The sequence below is a fragment of the Augochlora pura genome, chromosome 11 (assembly GCF_028453695.1).
Source record: "Augochlora pura isolate Apur16 chromosome 11, APUR_v2.2.1, whole genome shotgun sequence".
In the NCBI taxonomy this organism is placed as follows: Eukaryota; Metazoa; Arthropoda; class Insecta; order Hymenoptera; family Halictidae; genus Augochlora; species Augochlora pura.
In genome coordinates this window covers 5,625,645-5,650,012 of record NC_135782.1, presented here as the reverse complement: position 1 = coordinate 5,650,012, position 24,368 = coordinate 5,625,645, and the positions used below count along the sequence as shown (strand labels likewise).

The 24,368-nt window shown below is 50.2% G+C and overlaps 2 protein-coding genes across 14 annotated transcripts in view; both read left to right on the top strand.

Moving 5' to 3' along the window:
* Window positions 1-24,368, top strand: part of LOC144477212 (uncharacterized) — a 541,837-nt gene that overhangs the window by 302,428 nt on the left and 215,041 nt on the right. For all 12 annotated transcript variants that reach the window (XM_078194735.1, XM_078194743.1, XM_078194734.1 and 9 more), the window contains one exon: window positions 18,688-18,708. In XM_078194735.1, the coding sequence (XP_078050861.1) occupies window positions 18,688-18,708 (21 nt within the window). The remainder of the gene's footprint in view (window positions 1-18,687; window positions 18,709-24,368) is intronic.
* Window positions 20,614-24,368, top strand: part of LOC144477208 (homeobox protein abdominal-A homolog) — a 75,214-nt gene continuing 71,459 nt past the window's right edge. For both annotated transcript variants that reach the window (XM_078194727.1, XM_078194726.1), the window contains exon 1: window positions 20,614-23,359. In XM_078194727.1, coding sequence (XP_078050853.1) covers window positions 22,606-23,359 — 754 coding nt within the window. In that variant the 5' untranslated portion in view covers window positions 20,614-22,605. The remainder of the gene's footprint in view (window positions 23,360-24,368) is intronic.

Sequence of the window (24,368 nt, the reverse complement as noted above, 5' to 3'; positions counted from 1 at the left end):
GATCTAAAAACAAATAAAATAAAAGGACAAAAATATCGAATGTCTTTCTCGATAAATATGAAGCTAATTACGACCGGAAACAAACCAAAGGCACAATAATCGGTCACCTCGCAACAGCTGACCTCGACTACCCTAGGTTGTAAAAATCATCGAGAAACTGACCCAGGTAAACTCGTAAAGGTACGCGATAATCGTGAAGACTATGAAAGAGGACTAAACCCGCCGAACGACCCATAGGATCCTCGACGGATCCTAAAAACCGAGAGAGAGAGAGAGCCCGTCGACGCTGGCGCGTCCTGTCTCCGCGCGGAAAAGCGGAAAAGCGTCGCGAGGTTCGCCGAGCGGATCAGTGTGACGGGATCCCGCGATCCCCGTGCAGGTCGTTACGGGGGAAACGCAACCGGAACGCGGCCGTATTCACGGCTGTACGGTTAAAGACAGTCTGACTCACCTGCAGGTGGTTGGCCGATCGGTCTGCCGGTCGTCTTGGTCGGTGGTTTCGGGTTTCGCCGGGCAGCGAGACGCGGGTGCGTGGGTACTAAGGGCGGCCATGACGAGAACGCGCGGGATTCCAGCGTCGCGACGCTAGTCGGGCACGCGGCCCCAAAGTATCGACCGGCGTGCTGGCACAGCTCCGCTCGCTCCGGAGCCGGAGACGGCGATAGAGAGAAAGAGAGAAAGGGAGAGAGGGGGGAGGGAAGGAGATATATAGTCAAACAAAGAGAGAGAGAGAGCAAGGGAGAGGAGAGAAGGAGAAGGAGGGTGGGGACGGAGGCACGAGGAGCAGCGGAGGAAGGCCAGCAGGGCGGAGGGTGCGCTAGCCACCACGCCCAACCCCCAGCGAGCGATCCCAACCCCTATCTCCTCTCCGCAACCCCCGACCGGAGAGCCACCCCTGCCACATTACCATATATTTCCTTTTATATCCTTTTCCGAACTGTTCTACCCCTCGTGCCACAGCCTCCTCCATCCGGCTCACCCCTCGGCTCGCCCTCCGGCCATCCCTTCGTCTATTTCGTTTCAACTCGCTTTCCCTGCTCGTTCGCCGTTGCGACGATGCCACGGTTTTCCAGTTTTTCTTCGCCGCGCTGTCCCTCCACGAAGGAATCCTCCACCACCACCACCACCACCCCCGCTTTCTCTTTTTATCGGCTGCCGGAGATTAGGCCGATCGGTTCCTCGAGTTCTCGCGCGATCCTCCTTCGTTTCCGATCCCCGGCGACCAAGGCCGGTTTCCCGTCGCGTCCGGCTCCGGATCCGCGCAGGAATTGGGGATGATTCTTGATGGAGCCGTTCCGGGGGATTTAGGGTGGACCCGGCTGATATTCGGACTACAGGAATTTCTGGGGACACGGTCTCGGCCTTCCCGAGCCTCCGATATTGGGGCGTTTCGAGCGTTCTTTCTCTAATGTGCGCGCTCGGTTTCGTTAGGCGTCGTCAGCGTGGATGAACAGCGAGATTATCTTTTCGTTCACCCGAGCCTCCGCTTGTTCAGCCTGCGAAGCAATCGTTCTCGATTCTCGAAGGTAAAACGTACTCCTCCGAAGTTCTACCTGTCTTCGGCTGAAAGTGTTTTTACTTATTGAAAACTAACGTCAGCTGGATAGGGCAGATCGTAGGTGCATCTTGCGCCATCTTGGCTCAGACTTCAATTTTGACTCGATGCAATGATACTTAGAAAGTAAGATGCAACGATTGTGCTCCTAATGCATAGGATTTGACATTCTCGATGTTTTTAATCGGCTTTTCTAGAACCAGTTGTCTAGGAATAAAAGATCATCGTTCAACGTCAGTGCAGAAACGTCAGAAATAATTGATTAACTCGCTGACGATTACACGGGTAATTTTTCCTTGATAAATGTCATAATTATGACTGTAATTTGCTTCTCTAATCACCTACTTTAATCATACGTGCTAATCGCTCGGTCACAGTAAACAACTTCCATCGAATTAATGGTACAGCGATCGTTAAATTACAGATCTTCGTGCATAAATCCTCTGTCGTCGTTATTCTCCTCACTTATTCTTGACATTCATAATATTCGAATCATAGTGACTGGAAAAACGAATGTAGAAAAAATATTATATTTGCTTACAGCATATACTAGCTTTTGGCTATATAAATATTATATGGAATCTAGAGATAATCGAAATATATAGAATCATTATAACTTAGAAAATATAAATTTAATTTCGAGTCATATATGCCTACATAGAATAGTGTTAAATTGTGTTCGGAATAACAAACGAGCTGATTTGCAAGATCAGACATAATCGTCGATTCCTGTCATCCTTTGACATAGTAATCGCATACCGTTCGAGGTAGTTCGTGACGAACGTTCGACCTAATTCAACGAAGACTCGGCTAAACGTCGTCATGCGAAAGCTACCATCGAGAAGCACTTTAAGGGCCAGTGACTCGGCTGCAAAGGACGGCGGCGGTTCAGCCGCAGATTCTTTCCGGACACGAGATCCGGATCGCGGCGACGGCGCAGAACTCGCAGGAAAGTCTCAGAGCGGCGACACGAGCCGGTACGAACTCGCAGTTGTCCGGATATTTTTATCCCCGCTTTTTGGGACGCGATTCGAGGACTAAGCGACGAAGACGACGACGACGACGGCACGACGCGGCATGGTCAATGAACGCGCCTGTACAAGTGCCTCGAACTCGCATTCTTCGGTGACGGAACGCTGCGGAAACCGTAAAGCAACGCCACCGTTTCCATAACGTCGCGTTACGTCATGTTTACGCGTTATTATTCCCGTCCGACGGATCCGAGACCTCGCGTAATATGACGTAACGTCGCCGCGACGTAAATACATCCGACGTCGCAGATGGTCGCGCGACGATGCCGATTTACGGCCAGACCGTTCGGATTTCCCGCGCGAAACTCCGCGGATACCTTTTAGCGCGGACAAGTGTCCTTTAATTGCGCTCAATTGTCCGGGAAATTCAACTCGATTCGAATTAGGTAATTTTGTCTTTTCCGAGGAACATGTGCTCATAGTTCCTGATAGAAGATTTTCTCTTATGAAGTATGTTTGCTTCGTATTTTCTATTTTTGAGATGAAACATTTATCTGTTGACTTTAATAATCATGATGAAGGCATTGTAAGATTTAATAAAAATATTTGAGCTAGTTCAATCACTATAATAATACCATAAGATTTAATAGAACTAATGACTGATGTCCATTGTACATTCTAAATTTTAAACTCATTCGAAAATCGTCCTAAAAATCGCTACTTCTTTCACCAATTTTAACCAATTTTATTTGAATTCAGTCTATGAGAATAATTTCACAATTACCTGAAATAATTCTAAAATAAAGCTATTATTACTTGAAAAGTGATCGCAGGCACGGCAATGATTCCGAAATAAAATAACACGTTCGAAACAATATCTGGAATAATGCCACTTAAATCGCAGCCAGGTCCGTTCGTAGCCGACATAAAAGTACTCGATTCGATTCGGGAACGTGTTCCTTTCCTCCTCGCGATTAGTTTTAACGACCCGACCGGCGCACGCGAATTAAAAGAGGTGTTCCGTTGCAGCGATCGCGCGCCAAAAATTTTTAATAACGGGAGGGGCTCACGGTAGGGCGGGCGAGGCAACGGCGTAGAAAATTGAACGGCGCGGCCCGTTCTTCGTTTGCAGTGCGCGCCGCGTTTTTTATTCGGCCGCGTTCCCACCCGCGGAATCGGTAATTGAAAAAGCGGCGGGGGCAAGATAAGGAATCCGCCCCGCGATTATCATTCGAATGCCGTGACGCGCCGGCGACCGGTCGATTTTCGTTTTCACGATATCGCGGCGGCCTCGTGCGTCGGGCAACCCGTTTGCACTCCGGGGTACACGGAGTCCTTTCGCGAACGGCTCGCACTCGACGTTCCGCGCCCCGTCAAGCCGCATTTCGACGTGTGCGACAATTAAACAGAGTAGCGAGTAGCACAAACGAACGACCAATCGGAATCGAAACGATCGAATCATGAAGATCAAACGGTCATCGACGGCCGGGCACGGGGGTCTTTATGCAAATGAAACGGTTCCGAGTCTCTCTTTCAGCGAGTCAAATTAATTAGTGACGTATATATTTTATATCGGGCTCTCTGTCCGGGCACGGAACACGGCCGAACTTTTATCGTGCCTTAAAGAACCTTTGCAGTTTATTGTATTAGGTCGGCCGGGGTCGGCTTGCTCTCGCACGACGATAATGCACTCCGAGATGGCGGCGAGATTCGAACGAAACGAACGGTACGCGGTCCGCTGAAATCGTGTGAAACTTGGCGAGCACTTGCCCCGCCTTATAAATTCATTTAATTCGTAATCCGGCAACGGTTGTCTATTAAATAAAAATCAGCGATACAGAATTCACTTGGCGAAGAGATTTCCGTGATTTCGTAAGGTCATTATCGATAGAAAATCGTTCGAAGGGCGAAAATAGAATTCAACTGTAATACTTGTCCCGCAGGATCCAGCACACGTCGGGACGCGGCTTAGCGTAATCGGGGGGCGGAATTTTTCGTAGCAATCTCCGGCTCGCGGTCGGCCACGGTCGGCGATTACTGATAAGCATACAATTTTGCTAACAACGCCCCTGTACGAGTCCGCGCCCGCGTCTCTTCCCTCCACCGGTAAAAGGACGCGGTCGCATGATCTCTTTGCCGGGGACGCGTAAATTCCGTCCGGTAATGGTATCGTTAATTTGTCGAGGTGTTTTTTACAATCGACCGGTACCGCGACCGATAATAAAATATGTCGAGGGGATAAGACGATTTTTATTCCCGGTTACAAGCGCGCCGACGATAACTGAAATTTCGGTTCGGGAGCGGAGTGCCTCGGCATGTCCCCGGTTTCCGGGTACGCTGATTGCGGCCACGCGGTTTCGAGCAATTAGCGTACGGCTCCGATCGACGGAGAAAGTATCGGCGTAAAATTAACCAGCCGTAATTTTCCTAAAGCTTTTCGAGATCGGTCTGCTCCGCTCGCGCGCGCGCGCGCGGGAAAACAAAAAGCCTGCTGGCTGAACTGCTCGAAGATAGTATCGGCTGCCGGGTAATTTATGCGAACGTAAACTTCTATAGATCCGTTCGCCGAAGTTCGAGCGCAATGTGGACGCCTTTATTGAGTCGGGATCGGTATCGCAATAATATAAGAGCCTCGTTACGATTACTCCGTTTGAAACGTCGCGCTGCATCGCGGGCCGTGCCGCACGATTTCTGCTCCTATGCCCGCCGAATGTGGTCCCGCGGACTTCACCTCTAGATGAATAGGGAGATTACGGACAAGTAGGTTACACGTGACACTAACTTCTTGCAAATTACCGATGCCGCGAGTGCGACTCGTTTGCCGAGGCTGATTTCTTTGTAGAGGTACTCCTCCGTTCCGTTCTCGCTTCGTCTCCGTGCACCTGTATTTCTTCAAATAAAACGCACAAGTTACCGCGCCAATTAACCCCGCTAATTTTCCTGCGAACAATAAAAAGCGACGCCGCAGAAGCACCGAGAGGGAACAAAAAGGTACGAAATTTGGAAAACAGCTCGGTCCTCGCCCTTTTTCCTCTTTGTTCTCCCGGTGTACCTGAGTTTTTTTTACATCGTCAAGCAAATGGTCCTTAAAATACGAAGCTAATTTTCTTCCTGTGACAAAGTAGAATGAACAAGTAACAAAATTAGTATAAGAGAACAAAAAAGGCAAATATTTAAACAATACTCCCTCTGCATCTTCTTTATTTATATTTTCTTCTTCTAGCAAAATTTTTAAGAAGTGCCATGAGAGGAACTAGAAACTAGAACATTAACCCTGTCCACTATATTAAAGACTCAACTGATTTCATTCATTTTTTTCTAAATCAAAACCAAAGTTGATTCTCCTGTTATCAAAGTCTAAAAATTGAAGTAGCTCAATTAGGGGAAGTATTAAGAGTACTAACAAAGGTAGCTGTGAGATGTCCTTCGCTCCATTCCCCATGAATCCCAAAGCCACGAAACCATCTTCCAGCAACCCTATCGAAGACTTCAGATGCAAAACATTCGGAAAAGCGGTTTCGCATTAGGATACGCGAGAAAAATTGTAGAAAACGATCGCGTGCAACGGAAAGCAGTTGACAATGGCCGAAAGTGTGGGAGAAGAGGGGATGTCAGCAGGGCCTCGCCGCTCAGCCCATAAATCGGTCGGATTTCCAAGGAGTCGTTATCGCCCGTGCAGGTCCCATATGTCGTGTCAGCGGCGTGCTCGGCGGCACATGCGTGCCAGCGCGTATGTAGAGTGTAGAGCCGCGTGATCGCCGGTTTACGACACAAGGCCGTGCAATCGCGAGCGATCATCCTCCGGCCGACATCGTAAATCCGACCGGGGGTTCTTAACCTTATCGATCGGCCGTAACTCCGCCGCGATAACGGCCGCCGAATGCACGCTTCGGGCCTGGTAACGTCCGCTCCTCGCATTCTTCGTCCGTCAAGGCCCGCGTTCCGCCGTTTTACCGCGCCGATCCGCTCCGACCAGATCCGAGACCGCGGCCGGCGATTTTCCCGTGCCCGCCGCCCGTTGGGAATCGGCTCCGCGTTCTCATGGCTTTATAATTGGTATGCGCGGAATGGAGACAGCTCGCCTTGATATCGATCGCGCTTGAACCCTGCAACACGGGTCCTACGCCGCGGGTTAAAATGAGCTCCGATTCGATTATACGCGATCCAACGCTCTACCTGTTTTATAGTAACAGATTCAAATTTTTTCATTTCGCTTCGACACTACTTCGAGCCACGGTTTTTGCAACAAGATCGGCCATGGTGTTTCCAGGTTTCGGGATGTTGCGAGGGTCAGAGGGTTCCGTTAGCGGCTAAACAATGGTGTCTTAAAGGTCCCCAGGTTTTCCAAGCGCGGTCGCATGTGGTTAAAGCGGTCGGAAAAAGCTCTGCCCCCACGTGCAGAATGAGCGTAATGCAGCAAGGATTCGTGCATACCTCGAAGGACCAGCGGGTAGCTACTACGTGCGGTCAAGAACAGTGCAAACGACCCTTCAAGGCCAACCACGCAACCCTTGCACGGGGCTTGAACGGCTGCCTTCCATTCAGCGTTCACCCCCGAACGCGGTAAAAATTCTTCCCCGCTTCTTCCGAATTCCTCTTTACCGCCGAACGGGCACGATTAACATTAACAAGCTCTTTAACCCATTATGCATTCGCCTGGACGACGTAAATCACGGATAACGAACGCGGACACCGGGAGCTCGTAAACTCGAGCGATAAAGCCGCGTAAAAAGGTCCCGGGGCGAACGCCGCTGGAAAAATCTGAAGAAAGTAAGATTCGAAAAATTAATCCGGGTTTTATATCGCCTTGGTCCACCTGGCGGAATGTTTACCCGCGGGCTCGTAACCCGGAGAGGGGGCCCTTTGTTTCGGAGCGCGAAAGAGGACCGGCGAAAGTGGCGCGCGCGGATTTTGAACGGCGCCGCCTCGATGCCGCATGAAAGATGGCCAGAGAGCGCAGCCTCTCGTCGGCGACTCCTCGCGTGAGACAGTGGCTCGTAACATTTTTATTAAGCAGTTAAAATTTTATGAACACTTTGCCCGGAGCCGGGGCTACCGTGCGCGTCCGCCTGCATTGTTGAGCGAGCCAGGCGGGTTCCACTTGGTTCCGGCGTGATTCCCCGTAGATGCGAGAGATGTCACGAGGTACGCGCTCTCTCCTCTCCCCGGATCGTCGACCCCGATATGGCCGCCAGCCGTGTCTCTTCGTGTCGTCCACCTCGGGACTTCGAATAAATTGTACGCGAGACACGCACCTTTCCAGACCTCGCCGCTTGGGCGTGGAACCTTTTCACGGAGAAGCTTCTCGGTGTATGCGGCCGTACATCGACTTCGTCTACGAAGAATCGAACAATAGCCTTCGATGAGCTCTGCGACGGGTCCCCTCCTTCAGCCTATTTTTAGCCTATTCTTTCTTCAAATTAGGGGAGACGTTCTTTACCGATGGCGAAGTAATATTTTTATGAATATCACATAGAGAGATCTTCATCTTTACCGTAGTTATACCTTGAAACATTAAAAAATGAAATACTTAAAAGATTGATGTCACTTTAGCCCTGTAGGTCTCCCCGTGGATTTAATAACAAATCCTGATAGCTACAAATAGATTACATTCTTTTCGAAAAAATTTGCGATGACCCTCCCCTAACATAATATCAAGAATAATGCATTTATATTCTGCTGAAGCAATATTTTAAAACAATATTGCTGACTACAACTCAATTTAATGTATGAATATCTAGAAATCCTTATTTTCTCACGATCCTGTGCAATGACTAACGACTCAGCAGATGATCGCCAAAAAGAATTAGATCCCAGTCAGACGAATCCCCCGACACGATGTTCCGGCTGCAGAGCATCGCGTGCAATGATCGTGTCCCCGACCGCTCTGGCGTGAGTTCGAGGAACTATGTATCCCTGACGGTATCCGGGAAACTTCGGGGAAATCCACGGGGAATGGGGGTAAGGGAGGGTTCGCCAATCGGTTCCTGTCTGATCGGTCGGTTCTGCAGAGGGGTTGGCGATGCGCCCGAAACTGGGGAGAGGCCTGTGTTCGACCACCCCTCGTCAGATGACGCCACTGTATCGCACGAGGTTATTAGGTTTAGCCGGAGCCACCCTTTGCCTCGGCACACCCTCTTCGCTTGTCTCCAGCTCTCTGCGCTTTCGAGTATTATACAGGACTGAACGCTATACGCCGCGTACCTCTTTCATAGAAACTGTTCTTTTCCTTATACGTTCTTTTCTTTCGAGGGAGATTGAAAGTATCATGGGGTGTCAGAGACCGGTGAAGCATGAATTATTTAGGTTATTTGTACTGTACAGTAGTGAGACGATGAAAGTATAGCTGGTGTATTGTTTTACGATTTCTAATTTTAATATGGTGTTTAATTTTATGGTGTACAACCTACTGATCAATATTGTAAGAAATATATGAAACGTGCTTTATGGTTGTGTCCAATTTGACGATCTTAGACTACCCCTTGTTCTGTTTTCATCGCGTTGATCGATCAGTGGATTTCAGCAATTTCGTATACGATTATAATATAGTCTTATAAGATCTCTTCTTTCGAAGGAGTTGAAGAGAACCACGAAGTCAGAGATCGGTGAACATTGAATCGTTCACGTTATTCTCACCGTGCAACTCAGGGTCGAGTAAAAGACGATAAGTATTCGGCATTATTTCGCAATAATTACAAGAACCACTGCGCAAATCGGTAAAAATGATTACCGCCGGCGGATCGAAAATACTTCGCGGCGGAATAAAGTTGCAAAACTGGGAGCCTAATGGGAAGACTCCAAGGGCGTCTTCATTCTTGGCATAACAGGGCTCGAAGTTCGCTGGAGTTGGAAGTCTCGGCCGAAAAATTCCCGAGCGTTCTCGGGCGGAGGAGACTCTTTTGGCAAAAAAAGAGGAGCCAACACGTAACGTCAATAACCATTCGCGGCGGCGACATCGTGCGTTATCAGGAACGAAGCCGGGGAACACGGGGCGTGGAAGACCGCGGCGAGAGCGTGACCGAGCCGGGAAGAGAAAAAAAAAAAGAAAGGAGGAGCTCCCGAGGGCGATCGCGCGATTAATGAAATTTGCGACGCGCGCCGGTTCAATTTACGGGCCGCTCGTCCTTGTATGTTTCCCAATGGAGAGCGTTTTCGTTTCCAAACGCAGCGCGCCGATGCCCGGGGCCCCCGCGGGCCCCGATCGCCACGAAACGCGGGACCGTCCCGGGGCCCCGGAATGCGCCCGCCTTTCTCTTTTTCTCCGCCAGACAAAACGCCGTAATGGCGGGGCACATGCCCGGCTAGCACCGGCGATCGCCATTTTCTGAGATAATATTTCCTCCGGCTACTTAGTACCATGGATTCCAGCATCAACGAGCTCCGAAGATTCCGGCCGCTTCGAGGAAGTCTCAGTTCGAGCTACGATACCTTTCGGTCACTCTAGTCTGCATTAGAAGGTGCGGAAGGTAGCCTTGAATTAGCATAGGCACGTTCAGTGCTGCTTCGTAGGTTTAGAATGTGGATGATTCAGATGTTTCAGAATCAAAGTGGAGCACCTTTGGAAGGATAATGATTGCGTACATTGAAATGAATCACGCGCCAGTAATTGAACGATATCTTTGATATAGATCCAGGACTCGTTCAATTATTATTACAAAGAAAATGACACGATGAAGTTCAAAGTGATAGGTTTTGGAATGTTTCTGGAAGACGAGACTCAGTCGGATACCTTGAGGTAACTGTAGCAAGCTAATCGCTATCAAAATGCCTGAAGTGTCACTTCATGAGGTGACTTAGCAGGTGGCTAATATTTAACAAGCTATCGGGCTGCGTTCTGTGCCGATGTCCTATCAAACCAAATCACGTAAACTCGATAGCCATCGATAAAGCGACGGAGGACCGTTCGAGGAGTCTGGAAGTGTGCTCAGCAGGTGTCAAAGCTTCGGCGAGCCACTCCCCGTCAAAACATCGAGTAGCAAAGAGCAGATAAAGTCGGGAGGGTACTGCGAGCGGATAATAAGGGAGACGAAACTGCCGGCGGCTGGCAGGAGGGTTGCGCGTGTAGGCAGGCCGTGGCCAAGAAAAAAGGAGATCGGGAGAGTCGAACCGGAACGTTCTCCGGAGCAAGAAATCGGGAAACGTTGGCCGGTTTAACCGGCAGTCGGCGGTAAAAGCAAAGTGGGGGTGTACCCACGCGTGTGCGCGCTCCCCGGCCGGGCACATTTTATGTTTTGATGGCGCAATAAACCGTCGTAAAGCAGCAGTAAAACGCATCGAGTCGCAAGTCCGCTCGGTCTGTCTCTACCCCGACCGTTTAGCCCCCCTTCTGTCTTTCTTTCTCCACGGCCGCCCGATGTCGTCAAGTGGCCCGCCCCGCGCGCGCGGGACCCCGTCACTGTCTCGCACACTTGTTCCGGACCTTCCGCTACCTCCGTTGCGTCACGCGAGTCCGTCAAACTGTCACGTGCCCGGCCATCCCGATCGTGTTTACCAGCGCGTCCCCTACCACGACCCCATTCGCCCGACAACAGCCACGGAAGTTTAAAACTCCCGCCTTCTCGGTGCCTCTCCATCGCGCACGCGTCCTTGCGGAAGCTTAGCATCTAGCATCAATCGTCTCCGTTGCGTCGCGCGCACCTCGATTTCAAATTCCCGCCACTTTCAAAACTTTCCTATACCACGCTCGCGTTCTCACCCTTGCGAGCGTCCTATCGGCGCCTATTCCCAGCGCGCGAATTCTCTTTGTCTCGAATCGCCAGAGAAGCACCGCTCGAAGTATTTTGTAAAGGACTGTCTACTTTTTCAATCGGAATTTACGAGCTGTTATTTTTCGGGGGTGTTTGTTTTCAGTCTTCGAAAGTTTCCGACGTTTCGGTGGCTGTTTTCGTGTCAAGGGGCTCTTGTTTGTGGACCGACAATCCCACTATGTTGATCGCGTCACGTACTTGGAATTCCCTGCTGGTAACCTTGCTTAACAGCGTTCGTAACATTTTTTTATTTATTATTACGCCCGAGATGCGAGTATCCGAGTGAATCACGGCTAACTCGGGCTGAAATTGTTCGTCGCGTTAGCTCGTACTTCGGAATGGGTTTACGCGGTACCTACGGCCAGTTAGCTGGGCTATTTCGCGCATAAACAACCGGCCTAGGAATGCGCGCAATTAGTTTCCGATATTCCCGTTGAACGGTCGAGATCCTTCCCGGGCCGAGTGCCGATGAGATACGAATGCGTCGGTGCCATCATTTAGCCCGGACTCCCGCGGAATCTCCGCGAGTCACGAAAGAAAAAAAAGATGGCGGCGCAGCGGTTGCCGTCGCGGACTTCATTAGCCGGAACAACGATTAGCGCGCGGGCCGCAGTGCGTTTGAACCCGCGGAGCGTTTCATCGTTTACTGCTACGGGGGGGAAAAAAAAACTGTAGTTTGTAGCAACGTTAACAACGACTTAATAACCCGCTGCGATTCCGGTGGGTCTTCCTCGCCGATAGTCTACGATCAGCTGACAGACTCGCGCAATTTCCTCGTACGTCCCCACGCGGGGAAAATTGTGTCAGCGGAGCCCCACTAATTAGGCTTTTCATGCTCTCGGGATCGTCAAGGAAATTGCTAACAGATATATTCGCAGGAACAGAATTTATTGTTTGGTGTACTTCACCGATCTTAGAGTCGAACGAGCTTCATTTTAGAAATGGTTCTTCCTCCTTATAGTACCGAGGAAAATCGCTTCGAGTGGATACTTTATCGGATATGGATAATTCAAGACCGGACTACAGAGCTTTGTACAGTTTACTATGTTCACGGATCATTCCACGCGTGTTGAAACGAGATAAAATTCTCTTTCCTCGACTAAGAAGTTCTAAGTGGTAGCATTATTTCTATCCAACCATGAGACTTTACTGATTCATTAACACTTTCGCTTCCGGCGTGAATAGTGTACGTAGCTATATTTATTGTATTTATCGTACCAAATGTGGTAGAATTTTAAACAGTACATTAAATTAGTTTGATGTTCTTTGCGTGAAACACGAAACCGCAGTCGTCACACATGCGCGACGTTGTTAATGTCACAAACGCTACCACATGCCACGAAATAAAAATTGTAAAATATTCGCGATTCCTGTAACGTCCGAGAAGCATCTTACTTTTTCAAACGTTAACAACGAGACGGAGGAAGATTTTAGCGACAGATCGCAGCTTCCCGGTGCGGTATGGGCCTGGCCTGGCCCCGCGAGAATTAAACAGGCCGAGTGAAAGTTTCTCTCGTTTTTCTCGACGGTATCGCGGTTATTATTCACCGTGCGCCGTCGTTTTTACACGGGCCAGGAAACCGTCGGACACGGCTTGATATTCTTCGATAGAACGTGGAAAATTATTATTACCATCCGGGGTTATGTTGCCGCGCGTTCCAAGAATCGACCGACCAATCGCCGAAGTGCACCGTAATCACCGTATTCGTGCATCACGGTTTCACCGTACTTTCTCGGAACCGCTAATAAAATTGTCCGTAATGACAGGCCATGCATCTCCGGGCTCGGCCTTCGAACGTAGTCTTCCTGCGCCTTTTACAGCGCGAGGTTTGTTTAACAAATTACGTTACATTTTTCTACGGTCCACGGCCGCTGTATGGAAACGTTTCGCTAAGAGAGAAAAATACAAGTTCCGGGCACGGGTAACGAGCGATTATGGGTACGCGTCGCTTTCTCGGCCGGCGATTATTACGCTGCGCGGATTTTACGCGTTTATGGCAAAAATTGGCGAGCGAAGTACAATATACTCATCGGGAGAGCTTAAAATTATTTTTACATTGTCTTCGATTTACCAGGATTTTTGGTTAAATTTTATTTTAGCCAGTGGCTAGCTAAAATATTTAATTACGCTTTAACTTGGAAAAATTACAAAAATGGAGGAGTAATTTTGGAAAATTTTACAACGATGGTCGGAAAACGTCACCGAAGATTTCCATGTTAAAATAAATTCTATCATGCCGATCAGAATAACTAGTCTATAATAAAAGTAGCAGGAAGTCCAAACGCACTTAAGTGAAACAACAGAGTGGTATAAAAACATGGTTGAAATTTTAGAAGATGATATAAAAATCCTAAGCGTTGTCATTCTTCCAACAAACGTTAGTAATTTTCCTAGCCGGATAGATTCGGTGTTAGAACGAGAAGATCTGGCTGCTACTCACGGTAGTCGTGTACGTTGAACCAGCGGGATCCACTTCCGCTCTGGTCGGACGTCGAACGGGAACTTTGCACCTTGACCGGAGCCGGACTCGAGGGAATCGGTAATCTAGGAGATACCGTGCGGGAGAAACGTCGCGGGATCGCCTCTTATCTGTGCCTCGTCGGCGTTTTAGGGCCAATCTTTCTCCGGCACGGCGTGTCCTTGCGCTTTCTTCGGCCTTCGATCGTGAAGCGCGCGCGCGCCACGCTTTATCGCCGAAAAAACGAGAGATCCCCGGCAACAGACGAATTCCTCTCGCGCATCTGCGACCGAGTAAATCGCCCTCGTAAAACGTGTCAACATCGTGCACGCCCCTTCGATGTTAATTCTTTTTAAAAGGGCGCTTACGCCCGACCGTAACAAGGAAACCATTAATACATTCACGGAGTAACCGAGCCGATTGTAAAAGCGAAAGCGACGCTGTAAATTGTCGGCGCGAAAGAGCCGCGTGACGATGCCACGATTAAATAGAACACGTTTTAGTCTGCGAACGACGCCGGCCCGTTGTTTATAATCCATGAATGTCTGCGGGGAAAATTTTGCGGCCGGGATTTTTATAGGGCAGCGAATTTTGTAAAACGTCCGAGGTAACGGAGAGATGTAAATCAGTTTGGTAAACTAGTTTGTTCGCGGACGTTTGTAAATTTGTAAATGGAAACGTTGATGGGGGTTGGCTCCGTGTGTCGGTATCGCGATAGCAGATGTCCTTTTGTAGCGGACACAAATCACCCGGTCATATTTTTATTATTTGATTATTTATTTACAGGTCAAAATACCTTTGCTGTCAAGATATAGAAAATATTTTTAATTCTTGGCTGAAGGTTGAACAATAACATGAGTGGGTTTAAAATACAGAAAAAATGAATTACAAGAGAAGGTCAAAGCATCGCTATATTATTAGACAATTATATTAACCAAATGCAATATTAGCGGAGATAATAAAACAAGAATGGCTCTTTTTACGATGCAAGGATTTATAAAAATTTAGCAATCGCAGAACTATGGAAGATGCAATCAGCTGATTAATGATGTTAAATATAAATACAAGGTCTATTACTATTCAATATTGCACGAGGATGCTCTAGCAATATTTAATTATTTTTCAAACATTCACTAACTTGACACAGAATTTATACAGTTCCAAAAAAGGTCCGAAAATGCCGTTGTAGGTAAAATACCCACCGCGAATTACCTCGCTAGGTAAAACGGGATTCGCATCCGCTAGACAAAGCTGGTCGGTAAGGCAGATCCGAGGAAAACGGACCGTGACCTTGATCCGTAATCAGTCGTTACGCGCATTGCTTTTTAATTGTCTGTATAATTAGCGGTACGTATACACGACAGTTAAACGGCGTGTAAACTGTATATTACGATTAGATATGCCCGGCAAAAAGTGACACGTACCGACTATTTGCATAATGAATACGCGAAGGAAAAAAAAGGGATCCCCGGCCGGACATTATCGTTTAATGGTTTACATTAATGTGGCATCGGTTTCGAGTCGCCCGGTTTCATCCTCCGACAATTTCACCGCATTTCGTTCGTGTCAGGTGGCGATGTTCAATCGCGGATACACTTCTCATATAGACAGCCTAATTAATTACCGGTGCTTGCGTTCGCTGTTAATCAGAGCAGCCCGACTCTGCAGACGCGCTTGACGTACTATCTCCGCTTGCTTATCAGCGGACAGGAGTTGTAAACGGTGTAGTTGAGGGTTCGGTGATAACGGGATCGACGTCTGTGGGATCCGATAAGTGGCTGCCGACTTTGGGAGACCAGAGACTGTAAAATTAGTATCTACTGCTATTTTTTGAGTAAACCAAAGTTTAATTAGGTACTAGATGCAGTGAGGTAGCTGCAACAGTTGCTGCAATAAGTCTTGTCTTCTCTATTTCTGTATAAAATTTTTAGGAATTATATAATTAGCGCTGAGGGTAGCGTTGCGTTAACCCTCTGCATTCGAAGCTATTTTAATATTTAATAAATCTTGAATAGTGTAAATATTTAATATCGAACATAATATTATATTAATAACGTAAATCGTTTGCAAACGAGTGCAAAGGATTAATCCTCAAAGGTGATGATTAGAAATGCAACTTGTTCTTCATAGGTTTTAGCTGAAAAGAATCGAGCACCCCGCACAAAAGAATTGTTTAAACAAATTTCTGATAAATTTCCTCGGATACCAAATCCAAGCTATGAGAACGGAGGTCCTGCGCCGAAATTTCGTTGACCGGGCGAAGAGGATGCCGGTACAGTGCGAGCGTCACCGAATTCTCGGGATCCTCTCGAAGATGGCGCGCCAGGTGCCTTTGGCCCGATCGCGGCAGGGCGTCACCCCGACTCACCCCTTTGCCGGGGTGATCCTCGCAGGACCACCGCCCAATTTCTCGGTCCCCCCCCCCCCCCCCCGTCCCGACCCGGTCGGCGTCGGGTGAGAAAATTTCTCCGTGCGAACGAGGGAACCTTGACTCCGTAGAATTCCAACGACACGTTTTGAGGGTTCCAGAAGAACCAGACCACCTCTTTATCCTCCGCGCATCTCTTCCCGCAGCCGAACGCATACCAACGCGGTGCCTCGCCTCCTCTGTCTTTATCCGTCTGGGCCGCGGCCGTCCGTGCCACGGTCGCAATTTACACCCCGTGGTGCTCAAAGACAGGTACACCGGGGACACCTATCTCCGCGCGAGGACACGCGAGCACGCGAACCGCTCGCGATCGGCTCCCTCGCACGTCGCCCGCCGGGGTTCGTCTTCGCGGTCGTTCGTTTAATTGGACCGGTCTCGTTGACGGAACCCTTTGTCCCATCGACCGCTTACGTAATTGCGGGATCGGCGCGGATCGGTGACCGTACATCACCGCGATCCCTCGGTTTATTGGATCCTCCGGCCACGGATCAACGCTAAGATAGTATGTGATAGGGGCGTGGATGGGTCCAGCTTTCCTAATCGCTGATACCGTCCGCCTAAGCTGCCGGTCGTAAAGAAGCGTTAGGAATCGGAGAGCCACGAAAAGAATCGGAATAATACTGTATCGTGGAAAAGAACAATACTTGCGGCATTGCTAATTAATTAATTCACTGTATCTGTTGAATATATCCATCATTTAAACATATCAAAATTCAGCGTTGAGAGGAATATATTCGTTCAAAATAATTAACTGATTATGTTAAATAAATATATGAGTGTTAGGAATAAAGTTTTCAAATAAAACAGTCATTTATATTGTGATAGTTACGCACACACATTTCAAAGATATTGCGACAACTAACTGGTTAATTGACAAGGTGTTTCACTCGGTTATGCAGCTTGTAGAAGATATCTGCAATGCTAATAGATGTAGCGAGTAATCATGCATTCAACTTAGGTATGAGCCAGGTACTGAGTACTCGAATAATTCCTTTGAACTAATTACAGTGGATCGAACTGGACTCAAAGGTGACACGACCCTTCGTCCATCTTTGAAAACACCTATCTGCATTCCTGTGATAAAATTAAACTCCACGATCTCGTTCATTAAGAAAAGAACCTGGTTATATCAGCGATTTCTAAGAATTCTTTCCTCCGCAACTGAAAATTCCTATAAAAATTGTAACTTTTTCAAAATGTTATTACAAGGAAAGAAATAAATAATTTCTGATCTGTAATCAAGGTTACCACCATAAATTACTCTGGTCTTGTTAATTGTGGCTAAAAAGAGGCGAGCCCGGCCGCGATTTTCGAGACGTTAGAGAGGGTACAGCGACTTTCTTTCTCGTTCCACGGTATAATAAAGGGGTTCGTGTCCCGTCACAACATCGTACACACTTCTCAGCCGCTTATCTCGCCGGTGCGAGCGGATCGGTCTGGCCGTAGATGAAACCTGCTCGCATCCCCCGCGTCTGAAAAAAAAAAGAACGGGTACAACGGCTCGTTGTTGTTTCGGTCGTTTTCTATATCGTTCCATCTATCGAGCCGGGGTCCCGGGGCCCCGGCAACAAAGGCGGGAGAGAGGCATTTCTTCGTCTTTTGTGAGCTCGAGTCGCTCTGCCATGTTTGGGGATCGTCCGATGAACGGGCGGTGTCTCAAGAGAGGATCGAAGCGGTTCCCGAAGCGTGCCCTTTCTCTCTCTCTCTCTCTCTCTCTCTCTCTCTCTTTCTCTCTGGAATACACTGCCAGGGGTGGGACATTCATCTCCATAGATTAGCTCGCCTAGGCAGTGCACAACGTCGGCGTGCCGACGCACAGCCCATTCCGAGATACCTGGCCACGCCTGGCATCGGTTTCTCTCCCTCCCCCCCGTTTCGTTTCCCAATTTATCCGGCATTCGTTCGGGACCAGGAATTATAGGATCTCGTGGTGGATCGTTCCTAATTGTCACGGTAAATCATCCGATCGAATCTACCCGTCCTGCGAATCCTGTTTCGTCCCCGGTACAAGAAGTTATCTCGTTATTTATCGCTCGGAGAAAGTTCAATCGATTGGAAGGTGTCCCGGGGATGGTTTATAGGCCACGGAGATGTAAAAATTTCGGTGCACACGAGAGCGATGGTATCTGCGAGTATATGGGTCGAATGCAAGCTGCGTTCACTTATTTGCGTACGCGAACGCCAAGTTTGGGACGGTCTCGTGACGAGGATATTAGTTGCGAGACTTTTTTGAACAATACAGGAGGACGGAGGATTAACCCTCGTTCGACCCCCCCGTTTCTCAAACTTATTCTCCCTTCTGCTGTCAAACGGAGATAATTTAACAGATTGAAAGCGATGCGCGATCAATTCGAAACAAGATTATTTCGAATAGTTCATAAAATATTGATGTTGTACACAGTGTTGAGTCGAAATTAGCGGTGCACTCGGTAAATCGATACGAAAGTCATACGATGGTTAATTACCCCATTGTATACACGTTTATGGGAATCCATAAATCACCGTATGAATTTTATTTCTGTTCCAGGTGGGGTGAGAGGCGTCCGAGGTGAGTACGTGACCACGATCCTAACAGAGAATCGGCTATATGTATATATGCGTGTGTGTGTCTCTATGTATTCTCGATTTAATTACCTGCACTCGCCGGGGCGCAGACGTATAAATCAGGAAATTAATCAGGCCGAGTCCTCGATTTCCGGTCGTTAAAGGCGCTCGTTGAAATTCGCGGGACGAACAAGCCTAACTTCGACCCGTCGTTTACCCTGGCCGTTAGAACTGGCCACGTTATACCCGATCCCCCAAGCCGTAACTGTGAAGTCACATACCAGTTCTACCAGTTTCGTGACTAATTCCAAAAAAAAAAACACACATTTGAAAAGTCACCACCACTGTGCCGCTGTTGGAAGCTGGCTCCGTTTATTGTTTCATTCTCCGATCACCGTTCTTTATGTTTTGAAATTGTAATTTCGAGTGTGCCTATGATGTCAAATTGTGTCAGTGATGGGTTAATACCGCTATCAATTAAAAAGAAGTTCCTCTGCTCAGCTATCGTCTCGACTTTATACAGTACTCGATTGGACAAAAAGCTGATAATCAATTTAGGAGACGGAGGGTAGTAAAACAGTAGTAAATTACAGTTATCTAAGCTACCGAAAGCCTGACAATGGCGTCTGTACTACTGAAAATAGAAAGACTACCAAGTATCAACGCAAAGGATTCTATGAAGACATCAATTGACACTTTCATCCTCCAATGCATAATCATGATAATCATACAAACTAATCAAACTAAATATTTAATCTGTCAATACGACGGCAAGTCTCAGAAAATACAAGTGCAACACAGATGCTATCACCGAGCAATTTAACAACGTAATGTGCAATTTCAATAAACGTCCAGACTAATCAAATCGAGTATTTCGTCCGCCTAGTGGTTAACAGCGGCTCGAAACGTTGTTAAATCGTGAATCGAGAAATCAGAGGCAAGTGATACGGACTGCCACGATAGTCCCAGCATGTAAAATCTGCGGATAGTTCGATTTCGAAGATCCAAAGAGTAACTGGAGTCAGATAAAGCGTTAAGGGTGGTGGAAGCACTTGGAAATCAGCTAGCCGGACAGGAGATAGTCGAGAGCGGGCTGCGCATCCCGCGTAATCCCGCTGGCGAGACTTTTTCCCGCCCCTGCACGTTTCCACCCTCGTGCTCGAAGCATAGGATGCACCGTGCCACCCCCCTCGGCCACGACGACGGCATGGATCCCCGGCTGATCCGTCCCCTTCCCCTAGGCCCGCGGTACCCGCTCAGCTTCTTGCCCCATCGCGCGCGCGATGCCACCACTCTGAGAACGCAGGAATGCCGGGCGCTATCCGAGCCGTGGACCCCGGTTCAGTGGTATCCAAGAGTCGAGCAGACGACGCTCCTTCGAAACGGTCGCGATTTCGGCCGCGATTTCCCGCGAACAAGCAGCCACCGGAGCCCGCCGTCCACGGAAACGACCGAGCCCTTCTCGCCGCTCGCTTGTTTCGCGTGTCTACGGAGAGAAGGGTTGGAGAGCGTCCTCTCTGGATCGGGATCGACCGGAAGCGAGTGGGGATAGGTCACGGGGGGTGGGAGGGGGGCGGTGGTGGTTGTTCCCCGGTTAATTGATTCGATCGGCGGCGGGTCCGAGCTGGTCCCGCGGCACGGAGGCAAGAGGAGAGAGGCCGGTTTCGGAGCGAGGATGCAGTTCTCGAGGGGAACGGGATCGAAGGGCGGAGTTAGATAAAAGAAGCGTTCGGCGCGGAACAAAAGCGTCGAGACAATAAAAGGAGAGGAGATAAGAGAGGAAAACGTAGACGGGCCCGGGGAGGGGGAGAAGCGGAGGGGGCAACGAGGAGAGAACTCGCGAGAGAAACGGAGCGCGCGCGAGGACGAGATAGATAGAGAAAGAGAGAGAGAGAGAGAGCGAGAGAAGGAGTGAGAGAGAAAGAGAAGGGAGGAGGGAGGGAGAGGGAGAGAGAGGACGCGGCAAAAATTTCGTGGCGAAGCTGACTGGATAGAGGTGAAACCGGAGGCCGTCGCGTCGGGTGGGCGCAATCCCGTCGAGCGGGTAAATCGGAAGTTACGGTGCGATTAGAAAGATCGATACGAAATTGCGAACTGGGGAAATTGCGGGCGGCGCGTTTACGAGCTGGCCGAGGGGGGTCAAGAGAGAGAGAGACAAAAAGGCGAGCACGGAACGGGCGAAGGAAAAAGCGGGCGGAACGCGTGCGACGCGTCGTGGAAAAACCGCCGGCGAAACGGACCCGCGGAAGACCTAGAGGACCCGCGACGTTCGAGCAGACGAGAGCGGAAAACTGAAGCTACACGTTGACGAAGGGAACGGAGACGAGCGCGGCGAGATATCGTGGTGCGAGAGGCTCGAAGTCTCGAAGGCTCGAAGGCTGAAGAGAGCAGTGTGTGCAGGGAATAAGGCAACGTGGCGAGCAGGACTGCACCGGGCAAGAGAGAACGCGGAGAGTGGATCCGATCGGAGCAGAAGCGAAGAGAGCAACGCGCGTGGTACCGACGGAGAGCGGGCGAGAGCGGGAGAGAGAGGGACCGAGAGAGAGAGAGAGAGACGGAGTGAGAGGCGCCCGCAGAGAGGAACGGAGAGAAAGAGAGAGAAGAGAGAGAGCGAGAGGCAGAGTCGGTCTCGGTTGTGGGGACAGAAACGGAGAAAGAGCGAGAGAAAGAGACGGCGAGAGAGACAGAGAGCCATTCATCTTGGCGCGCCTAGGCGGCGCGCGATTGGTCCGACCGGGATAAGGGAGCGACAGGATTGGTCGGCTCTGTTTACCAGCTGGTACCCCGGCGCGGTCGAGGATCGTGGAAGGAGAGGGGGGAACAGAACGGAGAGACAAGCGGCGCCATTATTGTAAGGGGTTACATTTAGCTGGCCGTGGGTTGTAGTACGCGGCGTTCGGGATAGGGGGCTATAGTACCTTCATGCATGGCCCATAAAGGATTCGTCGACTATCCGAGAAGTACGCAAGAAACGGCTTCTAACACCTGACAGGGGCCACGCTCTTCTCTTCTCTTCTCTCTCCGCGTGCCGTCGCGTCGCCTCGCCTCGACTTGCCTCGACTCGTCGTGTCGCAGCCCAATTTTCCGACGCTGGGACTGGGACCGCTGCGGCCGCAGATCAGCTGGGTGGGCCCCAAGACGCACCGAACCGCCGCACCAAATACCCGCTGCTTTATCACCTTTCCCGTGGCCCGGCGCGTCCAAGGAGCACCGTAATTACCATAAAGGAATCGTAACCGACCCCGGAGAACAGGACCATCGGTTGGACCGTTGGGCCGTTGGACCTTGGACCGTCCGCGACCATCGGGGACCAAGGATGATCGGAGCCCGGCGCCGATAGAAACATACCCCGCGACCGCCGGTCATCATCGTCCACGGAGGAAGGAGAAGAAGAAACAGTAGAAGATCTGTTCCGCCGGTGTGCCGTCGCGAGTTCGCCGTGGACCCGCGCGACCACGCTCGTGCCAGCTATCGGTTCCCTGTGATAATGTGTACAAGTTGCGTAAGTGGCAATCAAAGTGGGGGTTGAAGCTAAATGACACAGAAGGGACAGTCGAGAGTCAGCTGGAGATCGGAGCGCAACAGCAGCAGCGGCGGCGAGTGAGCGACGGCCGACGTTAGGGACACAACCCAGGCCGACGGTTCGTGTGCGCGAGCGCGATAAGTAGAATAGGTAGATCGTCTTCGGACAGGTGTAATAATAATCGGGAAAAAACGAGGCCGGGAACGGTTGGCCGTGAAGAGTTAGTGACAGTGGAAGAGATGAGGCAGCAGCCGGCAGGCTCGCCAGCGGCGCGTTGGTGTCGGTGTTGAGACACTGGACCCGGCACCCGTGTCCGGGCGTGTCTTCGGCATCTACGCGGCTCCGCAAGTACCGGCCAGCAGTACAGGTGCAGCCGCTATGAGTTCGAAATTCATAATCGATAGTATGCTACCGAAGTACCATCAGCAGTTCCATCATCAACAGTTGTTCTCGAGCGCGAACCCAAGCACGATCCAGGCGTGCACCAGCAGCCCGGCCACCGCCAGTTTAGAGTCCAGTTTATCCGCGGCTGCGGTTGCGGCCGCGGCGGTAAATTACGCGCAACAGCACAACTCGCCGAGCCCGACCGGCTCGAGTCCCCAGCACTCCGGAAGCTCCGCGTCAACGTCACCGGCGGCACGCACCACCTCGAGCATGTACCCGTACGTATCGGCGGCGGCGGCGCATCATCATCATCAGCAGCAGCAGGCGGTCGCGGCGGCGGCCTTCGGCGCCACGTCCAGCATGGTGCCGGGCTTCGGTTCCACCGCGGCATCGAGCGCCGCGTTGGCCGCGGCCGCGGCCGTCGACGCGGCCACCGCCGGCGACAAGTCCTGCCGCTACACCGCCAGCCTCGCCGGAAATGTAGCGCCCACGTCCGCCGACCCCATGGTCAACTACACCCTCGGACACCACCATCAGAACGGTGCCACTCCGGGCAGCCTCGTGTCCTCCGCATCCGCGTCCTCCGCGGTCTCCGCGGCATCCGCCTCGATGGCCGCCGCAGCGCAGTTCTACCACCAAGCTGCCGCCGCATCAGCCGTCGTCGATCCGCTGACCTCCTGCCAACAACCCACCAGCGGACAGCCCGGCATCTCGGACATACCCCGGTACCCATGGATGTCGATCACCGGTAAGTCCACTTTCGTCTTTCCACTTTCAATTTCCCGTCGCAGCTGCGATAGAAGTTGTGCGAGCCTTGCTCTGCGTCGTTTCGACGTAAACATCTTCGTTCTAGTACCCTACCGTCTATCGCAGCTCCAACGTGAACGTACTTTGCTTGCTACTCTCAAAAACCAATCACTCGCACCCCTCGCTATCAAACAATCGATCGTCTGTCGCAATATTCCCTCTCGCTTCACCCTAAAACCGCACTTTCCTCTGTCGTCCAAGTACCAGCTTGCCCAGAAAATTTGTTCCACTAAAATTTCACTCTCTGTCCTCCACGCGACACACCGGGTTGCGTCCGGCAACGTGACAAAGTATGGAACAAACTTTCTAGACGAATGACCCGTGTATCGTCCCATTGCGAGGCAGAGAAAAAGAATCGTAACAGAAGGGGTAAACAAATACGCGCGGTAGCCATTTAAGAGGGACACAGTTGGAAGCCTATTTCGCAGGTAGTTGACAAAAACAGCGCATACAGTCTACCCGGTATCCCCGTCGTTAACTCTCGTTCCTGGATGCTGAGCAACTCGCAAATATCGAACACACTTCGAGGCTGCTTCTACAGAGTCCTAATCTAGCCATAGCAATCACGAATAAACGATCTCCCCCTTGTATCTACACTGATTATCGTCCGATATGAGCACCGAAGCATTACAAAGTTGATTCGACAAAGGTTACGCATCCATTCTCTCCGATCAGACGTTTGTTTATCGTTACGGCCACATCGCCGGCTTATCCTTCGGCGTGCAAAGGTGAACATCCTTCCTCCGCCGCGTTCCCTGCGGAGATTCTTGAACCGGAATACGGAATGATAAACCTTTATGAAAGCAACGCGAAGAGTTGATGTAACAACGGTTCTTCGGACTGGAACAGATATAAGCCAGAACCCTCTTCGATGTACGTAGCTGTTGCAACATCGTTTCCATAGTCATTACGAAGCATTCGTGTAACGATGCCTAACAGCTGCGACCGTT